This window comes from Ictalurus punctatus, chromosome 17 (assembly GCF_001660625.3).
Source record: "Ictalurus punctatus breed USDA103 chromosome 17, Coco_2.0, whole genome shotgun sequence".
Lineage (NCBI taxonomy): Eukaryota > Metazoa > Chordata > Actinopteri > Siluriformes > Ictaluridae > Ictalurus > Ictalurus punctatus.
This window is the reverse complement of record NC_030432.2, coordinates 17994108-18012256: the sequence shown is the minus strand read 5'-3', so window position 1 is coordinate 18012256 and position 18149 is coordinate 17994108. Positions and strand designations below refer to the sequence as shown.

Genomic DNA, 18149 nt, shown 5'->3' with positions numbered 1-18149 from the left:
CAAAAAAATGTAAAACAAGGAAACCTGTGTGTAGAGTGAAAGTCTGTACACACAGCATTTCAGCTAATCAACATCTATGTAGTTTATGATATAGCATTGTGATCTGACCAGATGTTTAACAGATGTTTAACCCCCTCCGGGACCAAGCTTATAAACATTATTACTTTCCTTTTAATAACATTATGTAATTAATATCATCACATCATTATATATATATATATATATATATATATATATATATATATATATATATATATATATATATATATATATATTCTTTGGCCTGTACATTGTTTTATTAGCTTGTTTGCTGATATACAGCACATACTGATGTATTTTCTCACATGAATTAAAAATGTATTTAGTTAATTTTATATTACTTTCTTTCTTTCTTCATCAAATTTAACGTTAATTAGCCAATGTCAACTTTTTCTTATTTATTCATATTAATTTAATTTAACTTAGCAATTTATTAATCTATTCATCTGATTCCTTTCCTTCCTTCCGTCCTTCCTTCCGTCCTTCCTTCCTTCCTTTCTTTCTCATTCTCATTCCTAATCCATTTTAATGTAACTAGTTGTTAATTCATATAAATTAATTTTAATTGTCTTTCTTTCTTTCTTATTATACTTATTTATTTTATTCATTCATTCATTCACCATTTCATTTGAATTAATTAATTATTAAATTAATAATTTGTCATTCTATTAAAAAATAATTTGTATATCTATTCATTTATCCATGTGCCATTTAATTATCTGCGTGTTTGTTTGTTTGTTTGTTTGTGCTCATCACCATTCACCATGTATTCTTTTATATGCAAATTAGTATGTGAGTGAATATTAGTTGAACAGTAGTTGTTTTGTTAATCAGTAATCCACTCTGTGTGTGTGTGTGTGTGTGTGTGTGTGTGTGTCTGCGTCTGTCAAGGACCTCCCTAGAGTGGCCCCCCTCCTCACTGTGCTCTGTGTGTGTGTGTGTGTGTGTGTGTGTGTGTGTGCGCGCGCGCGCGCGCGCGTGTGTGAGAGCAGCAGCAGCGAATCCTCAGCAGGAGGGAGACACACAACCACCAGAGACTTAAACAGGACTCCAATTCCACCCTGGCTACCAAATGGATCATACTGAATACCTTCATCTGAGTAAGTGTTTAATGTGCTTATATTTCTCCATGAACTCACTGACTGTATCGATTTGTCTTTTTGGTTTGTCTTAATTGTATGTTACTTTATTTGCTGTCTGGATAGTTGGAGTGCACTTTGGACCAGACGGCCATAAATCCAGCACACTTGGCTCGTTTGTGTACTTGTGTCACGTGTAGTGGCCGTGCTGAAGCGTGCAGGTGATTCTGCCTCTCAGTCAGGGTCAAGGGTTGGCACTTTTATTGCTCTTCACAAATTTATGGCCTGAAACTGTTTGTTTAAGGGGTCTTCATGGAAGGATTTCACAGCAGTATCTGTATATGTGGGGCATTTAAAACATTTAAGGACATTTGTTGAAATATCAGTCAGCAGTATCAAAGATCAGGGCTTGATTGCATCACTGTGTACTGTAATCTAAATGTTTATATGATAATAATATGTACTGGTTGACTCCTACATACAGTATTTCTACTAAAAAACAATAATAGTTGTTTACTTCTGGTCTGCACTGACATTACTACAGCAAACACTGATATTAATATTGTATATGCAAATTTAAGATTGACAAAATAATGCAGATTTTGCTTTTAGTGCTGAATAATTCTTATATAATTGAATTCAATAAGTTGAATTAAACAGTCATGTCCAAAAAGCCTTGGGTAAAGTATCAGAGACATGAAGATCCACAGCTGAGCACTGGCTCTATAACCGATGTCCTGGTTATAAATAATAAAAACATTACTATTAATGATGCTTTATAATATTTTTATACATCAAGTAAATATCTAGAGCTTTGCAGGGGTGTCAGCTTCCCACAGGATGCAGATGATCACATAATCACTGAACTGAGGACATGCTGGGAGGACCAAGTCTTAGAGTCACACAGAAAATTATATTTAAAAAATAATAATATGAAGTATTATAATGTGAAGTAATGGAATCGGTCAAATGCTGAACATCATTACTGTCATTACAAGACCATTTACTCTCAAATTCTTGGGAATGTTAATGTAAGCCATTCATAAATACTCACTGATTTTGGAATACAATTTTAAAGGAATATTTTGGCAAAAAATAATAACTTTGTGATTTAGTGAAACCATGTTTGGTAGTGCTTTGGCGCTAAGACATTGAATTAAATGAAATTACATTAAATAACGTACCCCACACTGCACATTCCACATTGCTACATTGCTGATTATGCTCTCTCAGACTGAATTTTTATTTTTATTTTTTAAACACGCTTTAATTTAAAGTGGCTTGTCATTAATTAGGGTTTTCAGAGCAGGGAAAACATCAAACTCTGTAGGACTGCTGTTAGACTTACAGGACAGCAGATGGACACTGTTGTATATTTTGTGCCAAAGTCATTGTACGGAACAATGATACTTCAGAATGTGAGAGAGGGTCCAAGTGCGCGTGGTTCATTGACATACAATCCAAAATTCAGATTGAGGAACCAGGCCAAAATCCCTGACGAATTATCTGACAAAATGGCAAGGAATTGTAATCCAAAAGATAAAGGTCCAACAAAGTGACAAGCTTGAAATACTACAAGACTTGGGCCTGTGATAATTACAAACAGATGAGTCAACTAAGTTATGATCGAGAGTGGATAGTTTTTAGATTTTGGAACACAGGGACCTCTGGTGGTGAGTTTGGGGAATGCGACTGATTAAAGACTTTATCAGCTAAATCAGGTCTCAGGTGACTAGCATGACAAAAATCTTCAATATAAGCAGATTTATCTAATGTTTCCCAATATGAGATTATGATAAAAGAAATACGAGATTATTACGCCTATTTCTAGACACTGCTACTCATTTCAAAGCTTGAAATTATTCTTGTTCTTTGGGCAAAATGATCTGACAATTTATGACAAGCTAATTTAAAGTCTTGAAAAGGCTTAGTAATCATATATATGTTTCACTGAAGCAAATTCAGTATTTCTCACAATAAGAAATACTAAATATGTGATTATATCTGTAATTTTCTTTTTTACTGATGTAATTTTTTCAGTTTACATACAACAGCTATAGTGAAGCACAGTAATGGTATTCCTGACTTTAGCACTAAAATTAACAGACTTCAGAACTATCGCTCTGAAGAAAGTAATTCCAGGGTCATGAATCATGTCTATCTGAGATACTGAATATTTCAACATGTTCTAATGAAGTTTATTATTTAGGCATGCAGGTTGCTTTAGTGAAGATACACTAGCAGAGAAGATGCTGATGCTGCCACACACTCACTCACTCACACACACACACACACACACGCGCGCGCACACACAATCATTATCTAAATGCATTAAAAGGTTTCTCAAGAAAATGTCCATATAAAGAATGTACAAACAATAAAATAAAAGCTCTCAGAGGTCACATTTGGTCACATGAGGTTAAAGGAGATTTGCAAAGGATACAAACATAATTGACAGACATTATGCTTCTATTTTCGTTCTAATTTGCTGGATGTGACATTCTACTGCTGACACTCATTGACCTCTGTGTCTTCTGATTGGATGCAGGGACACTACGGTCTTATCTCTGGGTATTTGGATTGGATGCACTGTGTGAACTGTGACACTATCAACCCTTTTTCTGTTCAGTAATAGCTTGTAGAACCCATATGACCTTGTCTCTCTGCATTCTTATTGCTAATTGTTGTTCTATGTACTATTATTACAAAAGGTCTCAGAAAAAAATCCAAGAATGCACACATTTGATTCACAAGTGTATATTCAGCACTTTACACTTTTGCATTTTGCAATGCTTATAAAATAAGTAATAAAAGACATAAGAAATTGAAAACATACAGTGCTGTGAAAAAGTATCTGTTTTTGTGTATATCTCATACTAAATCGTTTTAGATCTTCAAACAAAATACAACATAAAACAAAGGCAACCTGAGTAAACACACAATACAGTTTTTATTTTATTTTTTAAAATTTTATTGAAGCAAAAATAGGTTATCCAGCACCTATCACCCATGTGAAAAACTAATTGCCCCCTTAAAGTTAAAAGATGGTTGTGCCACCTTTAGCAGCAATAACTGCATCCAAACTCTTCTGATAACTGGAGATAAGTCTTTCACTTCCTTCTAGGATTAGGATTTACTCCTATGCTTTGGATCATGAAATGATCAAGTTGCGCTTGAGTTTCAATTTACAGACTGAAGATTAGACATTCTCCTTTAGGATTTTCTGGCAGAGAGCAGAATTCATGTTTTCCTCAATTATTGTAAGTTGGCCAGGCCCTGAAGCAGCAAAGCATCCCCACACCATCACACTTCCACCACCATGCTTGACTGTAGGTATAATGTTCTTTTGTGGAATTCTGTGTTTGGTTACGTCAGCTGTAACGGGACCCCTGTCTTCCAAACAGTCCCACTTTCAACTCATCAATCCACAGAACATTCTCCCAAAAGGTTTGAGGATCATCGAGGTGTGTTTTGTTAAAATTCAGACGAGCCTTAATGTTCTTCTGGGTTAGCAGTGGTTTTCACCTCTCCACTCTTCCATGGATGCTATTTTTGCCCAGTGTCAGTCACTTCTGGGAAGATTCACTACTGTGCCGAGTTTTTTCATTTGGAGATAACGGCTCTCACTGTGGTTCTTTGGAGTCCCAGAGCCTCGGAAATAGTTTTGTAATCCATCCCAGACTGATGTGTTTCAATCACCTTCTTCTTCAACATTTCTGGAATTTCTTTCAATTTTGGCATAATGTGTTAATTGGTAAGACTTTTAACCAAATTCATGCTGTTGAAAAAGTTCTATTTAAGTGTTGATTTGAACAAACAGGGTTTGCAGTCATTCGGCCTGGTTGCTGAACCCCATTATGAATGCAGATTTATTGATTTTGGGAATTAGTAACTACGGGGCTAAATAAAGTTTCACAGTCCCAGTTTGTATTGGAGAACTTTTTTGCTTCAATAAATAACATTTTCATTTCAAAACTGTATTTTGTGTTTACTCAGATTGCCTTTGTTTTATCTTAGATTTTGTTTTAATTTTGTTTTTTTGTTTTTTTGTCTAACTAAATTGACATCGGTCTAGGTGTAATATGACTCGTTACCTAATGATACATACATCTAATACACACACCTGTTAATATATAAAAATATAATATATAAATATACTCTAGGCAGACTTTCTACTTGTGTCTCAGGCTTGCTCCTCTTTTCTTTTCCCTCTACACCTGTTCTCTTGGTGTAGCAATGTCTTCACATGGCTTTTCCTATCAGATGACACCCAGATGAGACAATCATCCTTGCCTTCCCACAATCAGAGACTCTGCTACTCAGATCAGTGCATGTCTGGCAGGCTTCATGGATGGCATCTCATCACCTAAATGTGAATATACTGTATAACAAGACCTAGTTGCTGTATATTCCTGAAAATGCATGCCATTTGCTGTCACTTTTGAGAACAAACCCATGTGTTATATGTGAGCTGAATCTTCAAATGCAGATGAAAACCTTATAAAAGTCTCTTTAATAAGCACTTAAATGCATCTTGTGTTTGAGAGGGCTTTCCTGTCTCTTGGTGGTGTCATAGATTCAAATGATTCATTTTTCAAGTATAGACAAGAAAGAGCATTTGTTAGTTGCCATAAGAGTAAATATAAATGTAATTATAAGACTAATTTCTGTGCAGAACAATCTATCCTTCTTCTAAATGGATTCTGATTGGACAGTATCTGGTGTACAGTACCCTCGACTAATATTGGCACCCTTGGTAAATATGAGCAAAGAAGCCTGTGAAAACTTGTCTTTATTGTTGAACCTTTTGATCTTTTATTCAAATTCACTAAATTACTCTGCTCTCATGGATATCAAACAATTACAAACACAACACAGGTTTATCAAAAAAAAAAAAAAAAGGCTAAATATATGTGTGCAACAATTATTGCCACCACTATGAATTTATATGAGAAAAATATGTTTGAAGTATATTCCCACTAATATTTTACATTTCGTTTAGTACACCTGGGTGACTAGGAACAGGAAATTTTTCAACCATGACTTACTGTTTCTCAGGGGTATAAATATGAGGTAACACATAGGCCAAATTCCCTTAGTCATTCATAACAATGGGTGAGACCAAGGAATATAGCTGTGATGTGAGGCAAAAGGTTGTTGAGCTTCACAAAATAGGAAGTGGCGATAAGAAAATAGCACAAGCATTGAAAATGCCCGTTTCCACCATTAGGGCAATAATTAAGAAGTTACAGTCTACTGGAAATGTTATGAATCAACCTGGAAGAGAACGTGTGTCTATATTGTCTCAACAGTGGCTAAAAAATCTCCAAGGATCACAGCTGGAGAATTGCAGAAGTTAGTTGCGTCTTGGGGTCAGAAAGTCTCCAAAACTACAATCTGAAGTCACCTACATCACAAGTTGTTTGGAAGGGTTTCAAGAAAAAAGCCTCTACTCTCATCCAAAAAACAAACAAGCATCTTCAGTTTGCCAGACACTACTGGAACTTCAAATGGGATCGGGTTCTACGGTCATAAGAAACCAAAATAAATCTTTTTGGTAATAAACACGAGAGGTGATTTTGACGCACACAGAGGTAGACATATGGAAAAGTACCTCATGCCCACAGTTAAATATGATGCTGGCTCTTTAATGTTTTGGGGCTGTTTTTCTGCCAGAGGACCTGGACATTTGGTTAGGATACATGGCATCATAGACTCTATCAAATGTCAACAGGTATTAAATGAAAACCTGGCTGTCTCTTCCAGAAATCTTAAAATGGGCCATGGTTGGATCTTCCAGTGGGACAATGATCCAAAACATACATCAAAATCAACACAAAAATGGTTTACTGACCACAAAATCAAGGTCCTGCCATGACCATCCCAGTTCCTTGACTTGAAACCCATAGAAAACCTGTGGGGTGAACTGAAGAGGAGAGACCACCAGCATGGACCTCGAAATGTGAAGGATCTGGAGAGAATCTGTATGGAGGAATGGTCTCAGATCCCTTGCCATGTATTCTCTAACTTCATCAGGCATTATAGGAGAAGTCTCAGAGCTGTTATCTTGGCAAAGGGAGGTAGCACAAAGTACTGACTAAAAGGGTGCCAATAATTGCTGCACACCTATATTTAAATATTTTTGATAAACCTGTGTTTTGTTTTCAATTGCTTGATATCCATGAGAGCAGAGTATTTTTTTTTTTTTAACAAAAGATCAAAAGGTTAAACAATAACGAGACAATTTTTCACAACTTACTTTGCTCATATTTACCAAGGGTGCCAATATTAGTGGAGGGCACTGTGCTTGTATTATGCCTTTTCCTTTTGCAGACACAATAAATCACTCACCATTTAATGAATCATCAAAGAACTAAGGACTTAGCGCACTGACCACTCTCTCTCTTACGCTCTCTCTCTCATACTCTCTCTCTCTCTTACGCTCTCTCTCTCTCTTTGTGTGTGTGTGTGTTTTCTGATTGCAGGTTCTTCAGTACAGGTTGACAACAGTCACCTGAGGCCATCCTCCCATGCACCCATCGGCTCCATGGTAACACACCTCCATCCTTCGGTCATAAGCAGTATTGCATCACCCTACGCTGTCATCACCTCCTCCTCATCATTGAGCTCAACCACTTCATCCCTGACTAGCACACCTAACATGGGCTTCAATCCTCAGGTACCCACAAATCCCACAGGACATACAGACAGCTTTTACCCATTTTACACTTTCTTACATCTTCATGAATAGGTTTTATGCATTTTGAAATGTGTAGTAGTCTACACTTCTAGACTAGTTCTTTTGCTACCCTCTACTGGTTCAGAACAGAGTTACACAATGACTTGCCTGCTCTGCATGTTTTTGTATTCTTGTCTGTAACACATATGATAAAACAGATCATTTTAATGTCTTCTTTGACATGGGTCTGTTAAAGCAGGAAAACACTCAAATGTTCAGGGCATGGGGAACTCCAGGAGTGATTACCGTTATGTATTGGAAACTCTAAATCCGGGGTGTCAAGTAGGTCACCCAAACAAAAAATCAGTTTAGTAAATCAATAACATATCAACAATTGCTCTTTATTAGCATTTAACTGAAAAGTACATTTTCAGTGCACAATTGTTATATCACCTAGAAAATATATGAACAGACTACAATTTGTTACTACTAATAATAATAATGTTTGTGTGGGTTGGTTGGGGTGTGGGTTGGTTGGATGTGTGGGTGTGGGTTGGGTGTGGGTTTGTGGGTGTGTAGGTTGGCTGGGTTTGTGGGTTGGTTGGGTGTGTGGATGTGTTAGTTGGTTGGGTGTGTGAGTTGGTTGGGTGTGTGGGTTGGTTGGGTGTGTGGGTGTGTGAGTTGGTTGGGTGTGTGGGTTGGTTGGGTGTGTGGGTTGGTTGGGTGTGTGGGGGTGTGGGTTCATTGGGTGTGTGAGTTTTGTTGGGTATGTGGGTTGGTTGGGGGTGTGGGAGTTAGTTGGGTGTGTGGGTTGGTTGGGTGTGTGGGTTCATTGGGTGTGTGAGTTTGTTGGGTATTTGGGTTGGTTGGGGGTGTGGGAGTTAGTTGGGTGTGTGGGTTGGTTGGGTGCGTGGTTGTGTGGGTTGGTTGTGTGTGCGGGTGTGTGGGTTGGTGGGGTGTGTGGGTTGGTTGGGTGGGTAGGTTGGTTGGGTGTGTGGGGTGTGTGGGTTGGTTGGGTGTGTGAGTTGGTTGGGTGTGTGGGTGTGTGAGTTGGTTGGATGTGGGTGTGTGGATTGGTTTGGTGTGTGGGTGTGTGAGTTGGTTAGGTGTGCGGGAGTGTGGGTTGGTTGGGTGTGTGGTTGTGTCGGTTGGTTGGATGTGGGTGTGTGGGTTGGTTGGGTGTCCTGGCCAGAGGGTCATATGTTTAACACACCTACTCTAGACCAGTAATCATGAACTATGTTCCTGTAATTACTTTGCCATTTCACTGTTCCCCCTAGATGAACACCCTGGATGCCTCAAGAGATGTTAAACCTCCTGCTAACATCAGTAGCAGTTATCAGTGCATTAGTCCAGGCTCTCTGTCCAAACACCTGTGCTCCATATGTGGAGATCGATCTTCTGGTAAAATCTGCTGTGCATATTACATCATTATATCCATCCCCATGATGGTAGCGGAAGCTAGGTGAAATTTGAATTTTGTTGCCAGTGTAGATATAAATGATTCCAGTGACTAGCATTGGGCTTACAATATACTCGTGGGATTTCAGAGTGAGTTTGAGTGATATTATATTCCTTTTTTCTCATAAGATGTGACTCTTTCCAGGTAAACACTATGGAGTATACAGCTGTGAAGGCTGCAAGGGCTTCTTCAAGAGAACTATCCGGAAAGACCTGACATACACATGCCGGGACTGTAAGGAGTGTTTAATAGATAAGCGGCAGAGAAACCGCTGTCAGTACTGCCGCTATCAGAAATGCCTGGCAATGGGAATGAAGAGGGAAGGTGAGGCCTCTTCAGACATCTGGGCAACAGTCTGAGGACTTTTACTTAAAAATCTTCCTTCAAACCTGGCTTCATGTGATAACAATTGATAAAGTAACATTTCATTTTATTTGTGATTTTCAAAAACCTTATTTAAATGCAATCCCAAGGGCTCACGGGGGCTTAGTGGTTAGAATGTTCGCCTCACACCTCCAGGGTTGGGGGTTTGATTCCTGCCACTGCCCTGTGTGTGGAGTTTGCATGTTCTTCCCATGCTGTTGGGGTTTCCTCTGGGTACTCTGGTTTCCTCTCCCAGACCAAAGACATGCATGGTAGGCTGATTGGCATGTCCAAAGTGTCCATAGTGTATGAATGTGTATGTGATTGTGGCCTGTGATGGATTGGCACCCTGTCCAGGGTGTACCCCGCCTTGTGCCCCATGCCCCCTGGGATAGGCTCCAGGTTCCCCACGACCCAGAAGTTTTTGCCAAGTGAAAAACACCAGTACTCACTCCAGCATTACACTTGTGTATTTTGTTGAAGTTAACATATTTCCATTACAGACGTGATGTTTATATTTTTTCTACCTAAGAGTAAATATTTGAAACAAAATGTCCCATTGGTAACTGTCTCTTTCCCTCTGTCGTCCCCATGAGGATGGGAATGTCTGATTGTTTTGACCTTGTGGGGACATTGAATTGGAAAACTTTTTTTTTAATGTCAGGGGAAGGTCCACACAACGATATTAAGACAAATGTGTGTGTGTGTGTGTGTAGCTGTGCAGGAAGAAAGGCAACGGGGTCGAGATAAAAATGACAACGAGGTTGATTCCAGCAGCGGTTTAAACGAAGAAATGCCAGTGGAGAAGATTTTAGATGCCGAATTATCCGTGGAGCCAAAAACAGACACCTACATCCAGACTAATGCAGACACCTCAGTAAGAAAACAACTCGACACCTAGTTCACTCCGTATACATAGACTTTACACACAGGCACATTTTTGTGTCACATCTGCTAAACATAAAATTCACTCTCATTCATTAAGTAAACTTTCATATCATTCGAAATGCTCTCGTATACAGTACATCCAAAATGCTTTGTCACACTCTGCAAAAAATATCTTCGCAAGTAAAATCTTGAACAAAGTTATCTAAGGATGCATTTCAATCAGCTCCCTAGTTCAGTAGTCATTGAAGTCATTGATCAGGAAGTCGGCCATTTTAAGGGCAGTCTCAATCACAAAATCCTTCCAGTGCACTGGAATATTCACACCCCAAAAAAATCCCACAATGCACTGCAAAAACCAGGGATCATCGATGCACAATATGTTCCCTTACTGAAAATGATTTCATTTTCTGAAGCATCTCAACTCAAAAAAAAAAAAAAAGATGGACAAACTCTCAGCCTTCGTCTCAGTACTTCGTCTTCGTCATTTTGTTGTAGCTCTCAAATGATTTACTTATGTTAGGTTTATTTACTTTACTTGATGTTCTATATACAGGTTCAACTTGTTTGAATCTAATGATGACTTTTAAGTGTTTAATTATTTTTTACGATCCTGCTTAAAGTACCATGACAGACACACGTGAGATTAGAATGATTATAATATATAAAGGTTATAATGTCAGACATTTATCAGTCCTGCCTGTGGTTGATAAATGCCAGTGGTGATGTGAGATTTACAAGGCGAGTACGTAGTCATGTCCCTAGAAATTGTCATCAGTGTCCCAATGTGTAGTGAACCAGGGTCCTTACCAGAGCCCGAACTTGTGTACACGATATACAGATTCACGAGCGAGTGAGCTGATTGAGACGCACTCCTCCTATTTCTTATTTCATTTTTTATAATATTTGTTATTATTTAACGATGGACACAAATGGTCACAAAGCAGCTTTACAGAAATATATCAATTCTGGATATAAATTAAACATTTATAAATGATTAATGTTTAAATAAAAATTTATAAACATACATTTATAAATGTTATTATATAGTAAATATCAGATCAGTATGGCTACTTCCAGACGTATTTCCTAATTTCAAGCTTAAAGTCGTCTTATTCTATGGGCAGATCATTTTGCGTCTTTCCAGGAATAAACACTTGAAATAAGCAAAAACATCTGGCAATAGAATAAGACCGTTTCAAGCATGAAATGAGTAAAACTATCTATCAATAGGCTCAATAATCATAGATTTGTCTAGAAACAATCTAATAAAGAGGAATGTTAGTTGAATTTGAATATCTTCAAGATATTTTTATGTGCTAGGATATCATTTTTGCTGAGCACAAAATTCTCTTACATTCACATAAAATATATTAACATTAAAATCAGCACTTCACCTCACACACACGCGCACACACGCACACAATATGTTAAGTTAGACACTTTAGTAAGCTTACTAACAGGCTACACTGCAAAAAATGACATCTTAGTAAGTGAAAATATCTTGAATTTAGTTACATTTATCTAGTCTTTTCTATTGAAATACTGTATTACAGTAAACCAAATATAAGATTACTAAAAGCCTAACAAATTTCTGCTAATTTCATTTTTACCTAAAACATTTTTATTAATTTTAAGCTTGAAATAGTCTTGTTCTATTGGCAGATAATTTAGCTCATTTTAAGCATTTATTTATAAAAAGAAACAAAATGATCTGTCAAAAGAACGAGAAAATGTAAAGCTTGAAATGAGTAAAAAAATAATCTAGGAATAGGTTTAATAATCTTATATTTGGCTAATTATATTTGCACTTACTAAGATGGCAGTTTGTGCAGTGTACGGTCTCATTTCTTCACCGAGGGCCCTTCTGTGCCGCAGACCTCCAGTAAACAGTTAGGATATTAAATGTAGAGAAGGATGATCTAGACTTTGGTTATTTGTCACGTGTTTCTGATGAGAACGTTCTCTGGTTTCTGATAGACAAATGACCCCGTAACCAACATCTGCCAGGCAGCTGATAAACAGCTGTTCACCCTGGTGGAGTGGGCAAAACTCATCCCGCACTTCTCTCAGCTACCTCTGGATGACCAGGTCATCCTCCTGCGAGCAGGTCAGTAAACTCCTTGTGTCCACATTAACACGGGGACGACATTGTTAGGTGAACATTAGGTCACATGGTTAAGGACAAACTTGTTAGGTACCTCACCCCTAGTGTGTACCAACACATTTAACTGTCCTCCTCGCTCTGCTCCATTGCTAAGTTTGTGTGTGTGTGTGTGTGTGTGTGTGTGTGTGTGTGTGTGTGTGTGTGTGTGTGTGTATCCAGGCTGGAACGAGCTGCTCATCGCATCGTTCTCTCATCGCTCTGTGTCGGTGAAGGATGGCATTGTGTTAGGCACAGGCCTGCATGTCCACCGCAACAGTGCACACACTGCAGGAGTGGGGTCCATCTTTGACAGGTCTGATCTACAAACATACACTATTGTCCGATCTCTAATACCCTATAATCTGTCCGATCTCTAATACCCTATAATAATCTATCTACTGTCTAATCTGTCTACTTTACAGTTACTTGTGTCTGATGTCTCTAAGGCCCAATTGTGTCCAGTGTATAGTATCTGGAGTGATTGCTGTTTGATTTCTAACATCTTTTTATTTTCTGGTGTCTAATCTCTCTATTTTAGACAGATATCTTGTCTATGACTCCTCTAGTAAATAAGAAATACTGTCTGACCTCCAGTGTCCGATCTTTCTAGTGTCTAATCTATAACATCTGTTCCCTCTTGTATCTGATCCATTGTGTCTGATTTTAGTGCTTGATCTTTCTACTAGCTGATCTCTAATGTTGGTCCAATTTCTCTAATATTTGATGTCTGATTTCTCTGGTCTCTGATTTATATTGTCTGATCTCTTGCATCTGATTTCTCGCATCTGATCTCTAGTGTCTCATGTCTGATCTTAAAAGTCTGGATTTTCTAGTAACTGATCTCTCTAATGTCTGAACTCCTATGTCCATTTTTTCTAATAATGGATATCTAATGTCTGATTTCTCAAGTGTCTGGTCTATAGTGTCTAATCTCTCTAGTGTCTGATGCGTTTGTGCTCTGGTGTCTAATCTGTCTAGTGTCTGTGTCTCAACTCCATTGTCTAATCCCTCTAATGTCTGATGTGTTTGAGCACTTGTAGTGTCCGATCTCTCCAGAGTCTGATCTGATTGCTGTATCTGCAGGGTTCTTTCTGAGCTGGTGTCTAAAATGAAGGACATGCAGATGGACAAGACGGAGCTCGGCTGCCTCAGAGCCATCGTTCTCTTCAACCCAGGTGGCACTTTAACCTAAACAACTCTAAACTCTGTTACATTCAACTTAATAATCTTTTACTAATCGGATTAATGGCACAAAACATAATAATAAAAATAAAAACCCTTTTCACACCTAAATCAGAATAAACCCACAGTAAATCTGCCTGAATAAAATTATATATTTGATTGAATTAATTCAATATTCTGTTTAATAATCTGATCAATAGAAAATAATTACCATATGAACACTTAAGTATGATTACTTTGATAATTGGAATATTTGCATACATTTTGCCTGTGTTTATGTCACAACCCATGCTGACCACCATGATGCCTGTAAACCTGTGAAAGTAATCTTACACCTATGACAAGATTTTAATATAATTGTGTGTAAGAATCTGGAGCACATTTACATTTTCATCAGGAATGCTAATATATATGTAGCGTAGGAGGCTACATGTTTTGTTGACTTTGCTGAAATGCTGAATCTGTCCGTAGATGCCAAAGGTTTGTCCAGTCCATCTGAGGTAGAGGCACTGAGGGAAAAAGTTTACGCCTCACTGGAGTCATACACCAAGCACAAATATCCAGACCAGCCAGGCAGGTGAGACTCATATCCACTGGCATTAATAATAATAATAATAATAATAATAATAATAGTAATAATAATGTACATTTCTAAACTCAAAAAGCATGGTTTTTAAAATTTGTGCATTTTTAGCATTGATAATCTTTTATCATTTTGCATTTGATTGTGCATGGGTGTGTGTGTGTGTGTGTGTGTGTGTGTGTGTGTTTGAGAAAAATGAGCTTTTGCCCCTCAAAAAATAAGTCTGTTATTCTAAACTTCAAAGTAGATGACAACACGTCTATGAAGTATTTATGCGCGGGAGGGTTTGTTTGAACTGCAGACAGTGTGTTAAACTGCTATTCGCAGACACAGAAGTGTGTTTGATCTCTTTCCCTGGTTTATTTAACCCCTTACAATCGATTACACATGTAATCAGTTGAAGCTTATATTGTTCCATAAGTACAGTAATATGAGTAGGTGTGTAGTGATGAGAGCGAAGGACGTCAGTGGAGTCCATAATATCCTGAATAAGGTGGTGAACTTTATGTATGTAGTCATTTATGTCTAGTGGATGATTATCAGTTGACGATTATTGATTAAGAATACATACAGTAATTTACTGCTGAGAAACCAGCTGAATATCCTGTTTTCACACCTTTTGTTTTGTTTGATTTGACTGTTAATTGTTATGGTCATTTTTTAATCAGACAGATAAATAGATAGAGTCCCCTCTGAAAGTATTGGAACATCAAGGCCAATTCTATTGTTTTCACTATACATTTGGGTTTGAGATCAAAAGAATTTCAGCTTTCATTTCCTCCTGTTTACATCTAGATGTGTTAAACAACTTAAAACAGTGGATGGGAAAAGTGGAAGATTTTAGACTGGCCGAGTCACCAGACCGTAACCCAATTGAGCATGCATTTCACCTCCTGAAGAGGAGACTGAAGGGAGAAACCCCCCAAAACAAACAACAACTGAAACAGGCTACGGTACAAAGCCTGAAAAAGCCTCACAAAGAAAAATGTAGCAGTCTGGTGATGACTTTAATTCACTTTAAATTCTGTTCCTATACTTTTGATCACCTAAAAATTGGGTGGTCTGCCACCAAAGGTGCCATGTTTTAAGTTGGCACCTTACATCTAGATGTAAATATGGAAGGAAATGAAAGCTGAAATTCATCTCATGTTCATCTTTTGAACTTAAACCCAAATGTCTTAAATGTATAGTGAAATCAGTAGAATTGGCCTTGCAGTTTGATTGATTGATCACTTTATTCATCCCAGAGGGATATTCATATATTACAGCCGCACAGATAGTTTGAAAGTATACTAGGAGTAATTTAGCATTATAAATGAAATAAAGAGTAAGCATTGCTTATTAAAATAACATATCCATTGTTTTACTCTCCATATTTCGTCATTTCTTCAGCTATAAATATGTGTACAGAAATATACATAAAATACATGTATATAAATATGCGTATGTATAAATAATGAGTTAACGATGACACAATAATGAGACAAAAAACAAAGAAACAAAACAAATTCAACAAAAACCTGGCCAAATAAATAAGTAGCTGATTAAATAGGTAAGTAATAAGTAATAAATTATTCATAAGTAACTAATTAAATAGGTAAGTAAATAAGTAAAATCAAGTAAATAAATATCACTTTTACTGTTCCTACCTCTTTCAGAAAATAGGGATAAACAGTTTACCTTTATATTAGTAAAAAATGATGAAACGTTGTTACTAATACTAAGTATTACAACTTGAGAAATTGTGGTTTTGTTTCCTGATAAACACATACTATATCTATATATATATCTATATATATATATAATATATACCTTGCTGTATCTGTACTATTTGCTGCAGGTTTGCGAAGCTCCTGCTGCGTCTTCCTGCTCTTCGCTCCATCGGCCTCAAGTGTCTCGAGCATCTTTTCTTCTTTAAGCTCATCGGTGATACTCCAATAGACACGTTCCTCATGGAGATGCTGGAAGCTCCACATCAAATCACGTGATGCTAATCATGCCCTTTACCTTGTAAATATCCACCTCTTTTCCCTGATCTTCTTTTATACTACATTTTAAACAAAGGACATTTTAATTGTTATTAACCAAAAAGCCAAGTATTAATGTTAATTTTGTACATAGATTTCGCCACCGATGTAGTACAGAGTGATTCTGTTCACTGTGAAATTGTGTAAACTGCCAACATGTATTTTGTAATGTTATGTAAAAAGAATAAAAACAATTTAAAATAGCATTATCCAGCATTTTCTGTATAAGTATTGAGGACTGTTTTCTTTGTTTTTAATTTTTTTCTTGCCATGTTTTTAAAGCCATATTTCCACGTTCAAAGGATGTGATGGCTAAGATCAGATATTTTTCTCTTTTTTTTCATTAGTGGTTTAAATTTTAGAGAAACAGTGATTTAAAAAAAACACCACCACCACCTTTTTGGACACAGTATATTTTTTCCCCACAGATGAAATAAAAAGGTCACCTGAAATTAACTTCAGATTGTTATGCTCGGGTTACTGTATGTATGGAGTTTCACATGTTTTCATGGGTTTCCACTGGGTTCTCTGGTGTTCTGCCACTTTTCAACAAATGCCAGTAGGTGGACTGGCTTCTCAAAATTGTCCCTAGGTGTGTGTGTGTGTGTGTGTGCACGGTGTGTCTGCATACAACATAATGTAATTTCATCTTCATCGTAACATTTCTGTAGAAGTAACATTTCTGTCAGTTTGTAGCTATTCAATGCGTGCAATATTCATTATTTCAAATGTTTTTAATAGATAAATTGCCTTTTGCTTAATTGCTTAATATGGCTTCTTTAAATGTTCTTTAAGCAAAAATCCCTTTCTGGATAAGATTGGAAACCCATGCCTTAACAGATGTGTCTCGTGTTCATCAGACTGATAGACTGACCGAGCAGTTGAACATGTGTTTAAGTAAACAAAGGGAAACAGTAGACAGTAGCCACATGTCTGGACTGCAGTATTTGGCTGTGTTGAAGCTCATAACTATAACAGACGGTTTTAATAATCAGAACAATGTGCTCCTTGGTGTGACGCACCACATTTTCATTAGAAAGACATTACCTCAGCAAAGGCAATATCCCACAAAGCGGATGTCTTCCCTCACATGTACTTTTATTCTTCACACGCACTCTTTTTATTGCACCAGTAAAAAATACTATTACATCATTATAAAGCTGTGTCATTTGAGAAACACAAAAAACAATGTTTCATTTAGGCAACTGTTTTATACATATTGGTTAATGACACCAATAAGGATATTAACATACCCTCATCTACTTTCACTTTTTGTCAATATAATGAGTCCTTAGGAGAAATAGAATGAGACAAAAATGAAATATGATATTTTTCTGAGATTAGTTAAAACAGAGGCAAAGGCAACACTCGGCATCTCTTGACCACAAGGCAAACACTTCACACACTTTTTTTCTCTAATATTATTGCACAATTTATATATATTTTGTATTTTAAAAAATAGGGAAAAAACAATAAAATAGGAATTGTGGCATGTGCAAAGGTTTAGACACACTTAATAAGTCAGTACTCATTAGTAACGTCTCCCTTCTCCCAGATATCACAGCTTGCAAACACTTTTGTACCTCATTAGGAGACTTTCTATTGCATTTTACTGAGTTCCTAGCAGAAGACTTCCAGTTCTGAGTCTTGGACCATCTTGTATGCATAGCATGCTAATATCTACTTAAATATTTTCAGTGAGGT

The 18149-nt window shown here is 37.1% G+C and overlaps 1 protein-coding gene across 3 annotated transcripts; it reads left to right on the top strand.

The window, feature by feature from the left end:
* The first annotated feature begins 981 nt into the window (after nt 1–981).
* rxrga (retinoid x receptor, gamma a) lies at nt 982–16651 on the top strand. Of its 3 annotated transcripts, XM_017491589.3 has the most exons (12): nt 993–1139; nt 1245–1339; nt 5353–5490; nt 7604–7797; nt 9078–9201; nt 9404–9583; nt 10339–10499; nt 12488–12617; nt 12834–12966; nt 13737–13828; nt 14307–14412; nt 16259–16651. In XM_017491589.3, exons 3-12 carry the CDS (start codon nt 5466–5468, stop codon nt 16404–16406), a joined length of 1293 nt encoding a protein of 430 aa, XP_017347078.2. In that variant the 5' UTR covers nt 993–1139; nt 1245–1339; nt 5353–5465; the 3' UTR covers nt 16407–16651. The 3 variants fall into 3 exon arrangements, with proteins under 3 accessions (XP_017347076.2, XP_017347077.2, XP_017347078.2); XM_017491588.3 differs by lacking the exon at nt 1245–1339 and having other exon boundaries at nt 985–1139; XM_017491587.3 differs by lacking the exons at nt 1245–1339; nt 5353–5490 and having other exon boundaries at nt 982–1139.
* The last annotated feature ends 1498 nt before the right edge of the window (nt 16652–18149 follow it).

What these genes read in the sequence shown, in the direction of transcription:
- rxrga (XM_017491587.3), top strand. Translation starts at nt 1,112, where the DNA reads ATGGATCATACTGAATACCTTCATCTGA. An exon ending in CATCGTTCTCTTCAACCCAG is followed by an intron (nt 13,829 to 14,306) that starts GTGGCACTTTAA and finishes ATCTGTCCGTAG; the next exon opens with ATGCCAAAGGTTTGTCCAGT. An exon ending in TATCCAGACCAGCCAGGCAG is followed by an intron (nt 14,413 to 16,258) that starts GTGAGACTCATA and finishes TATTTGCTGCAG; the next exon opens with GTTTGCGAAGCTCCTGCTGC.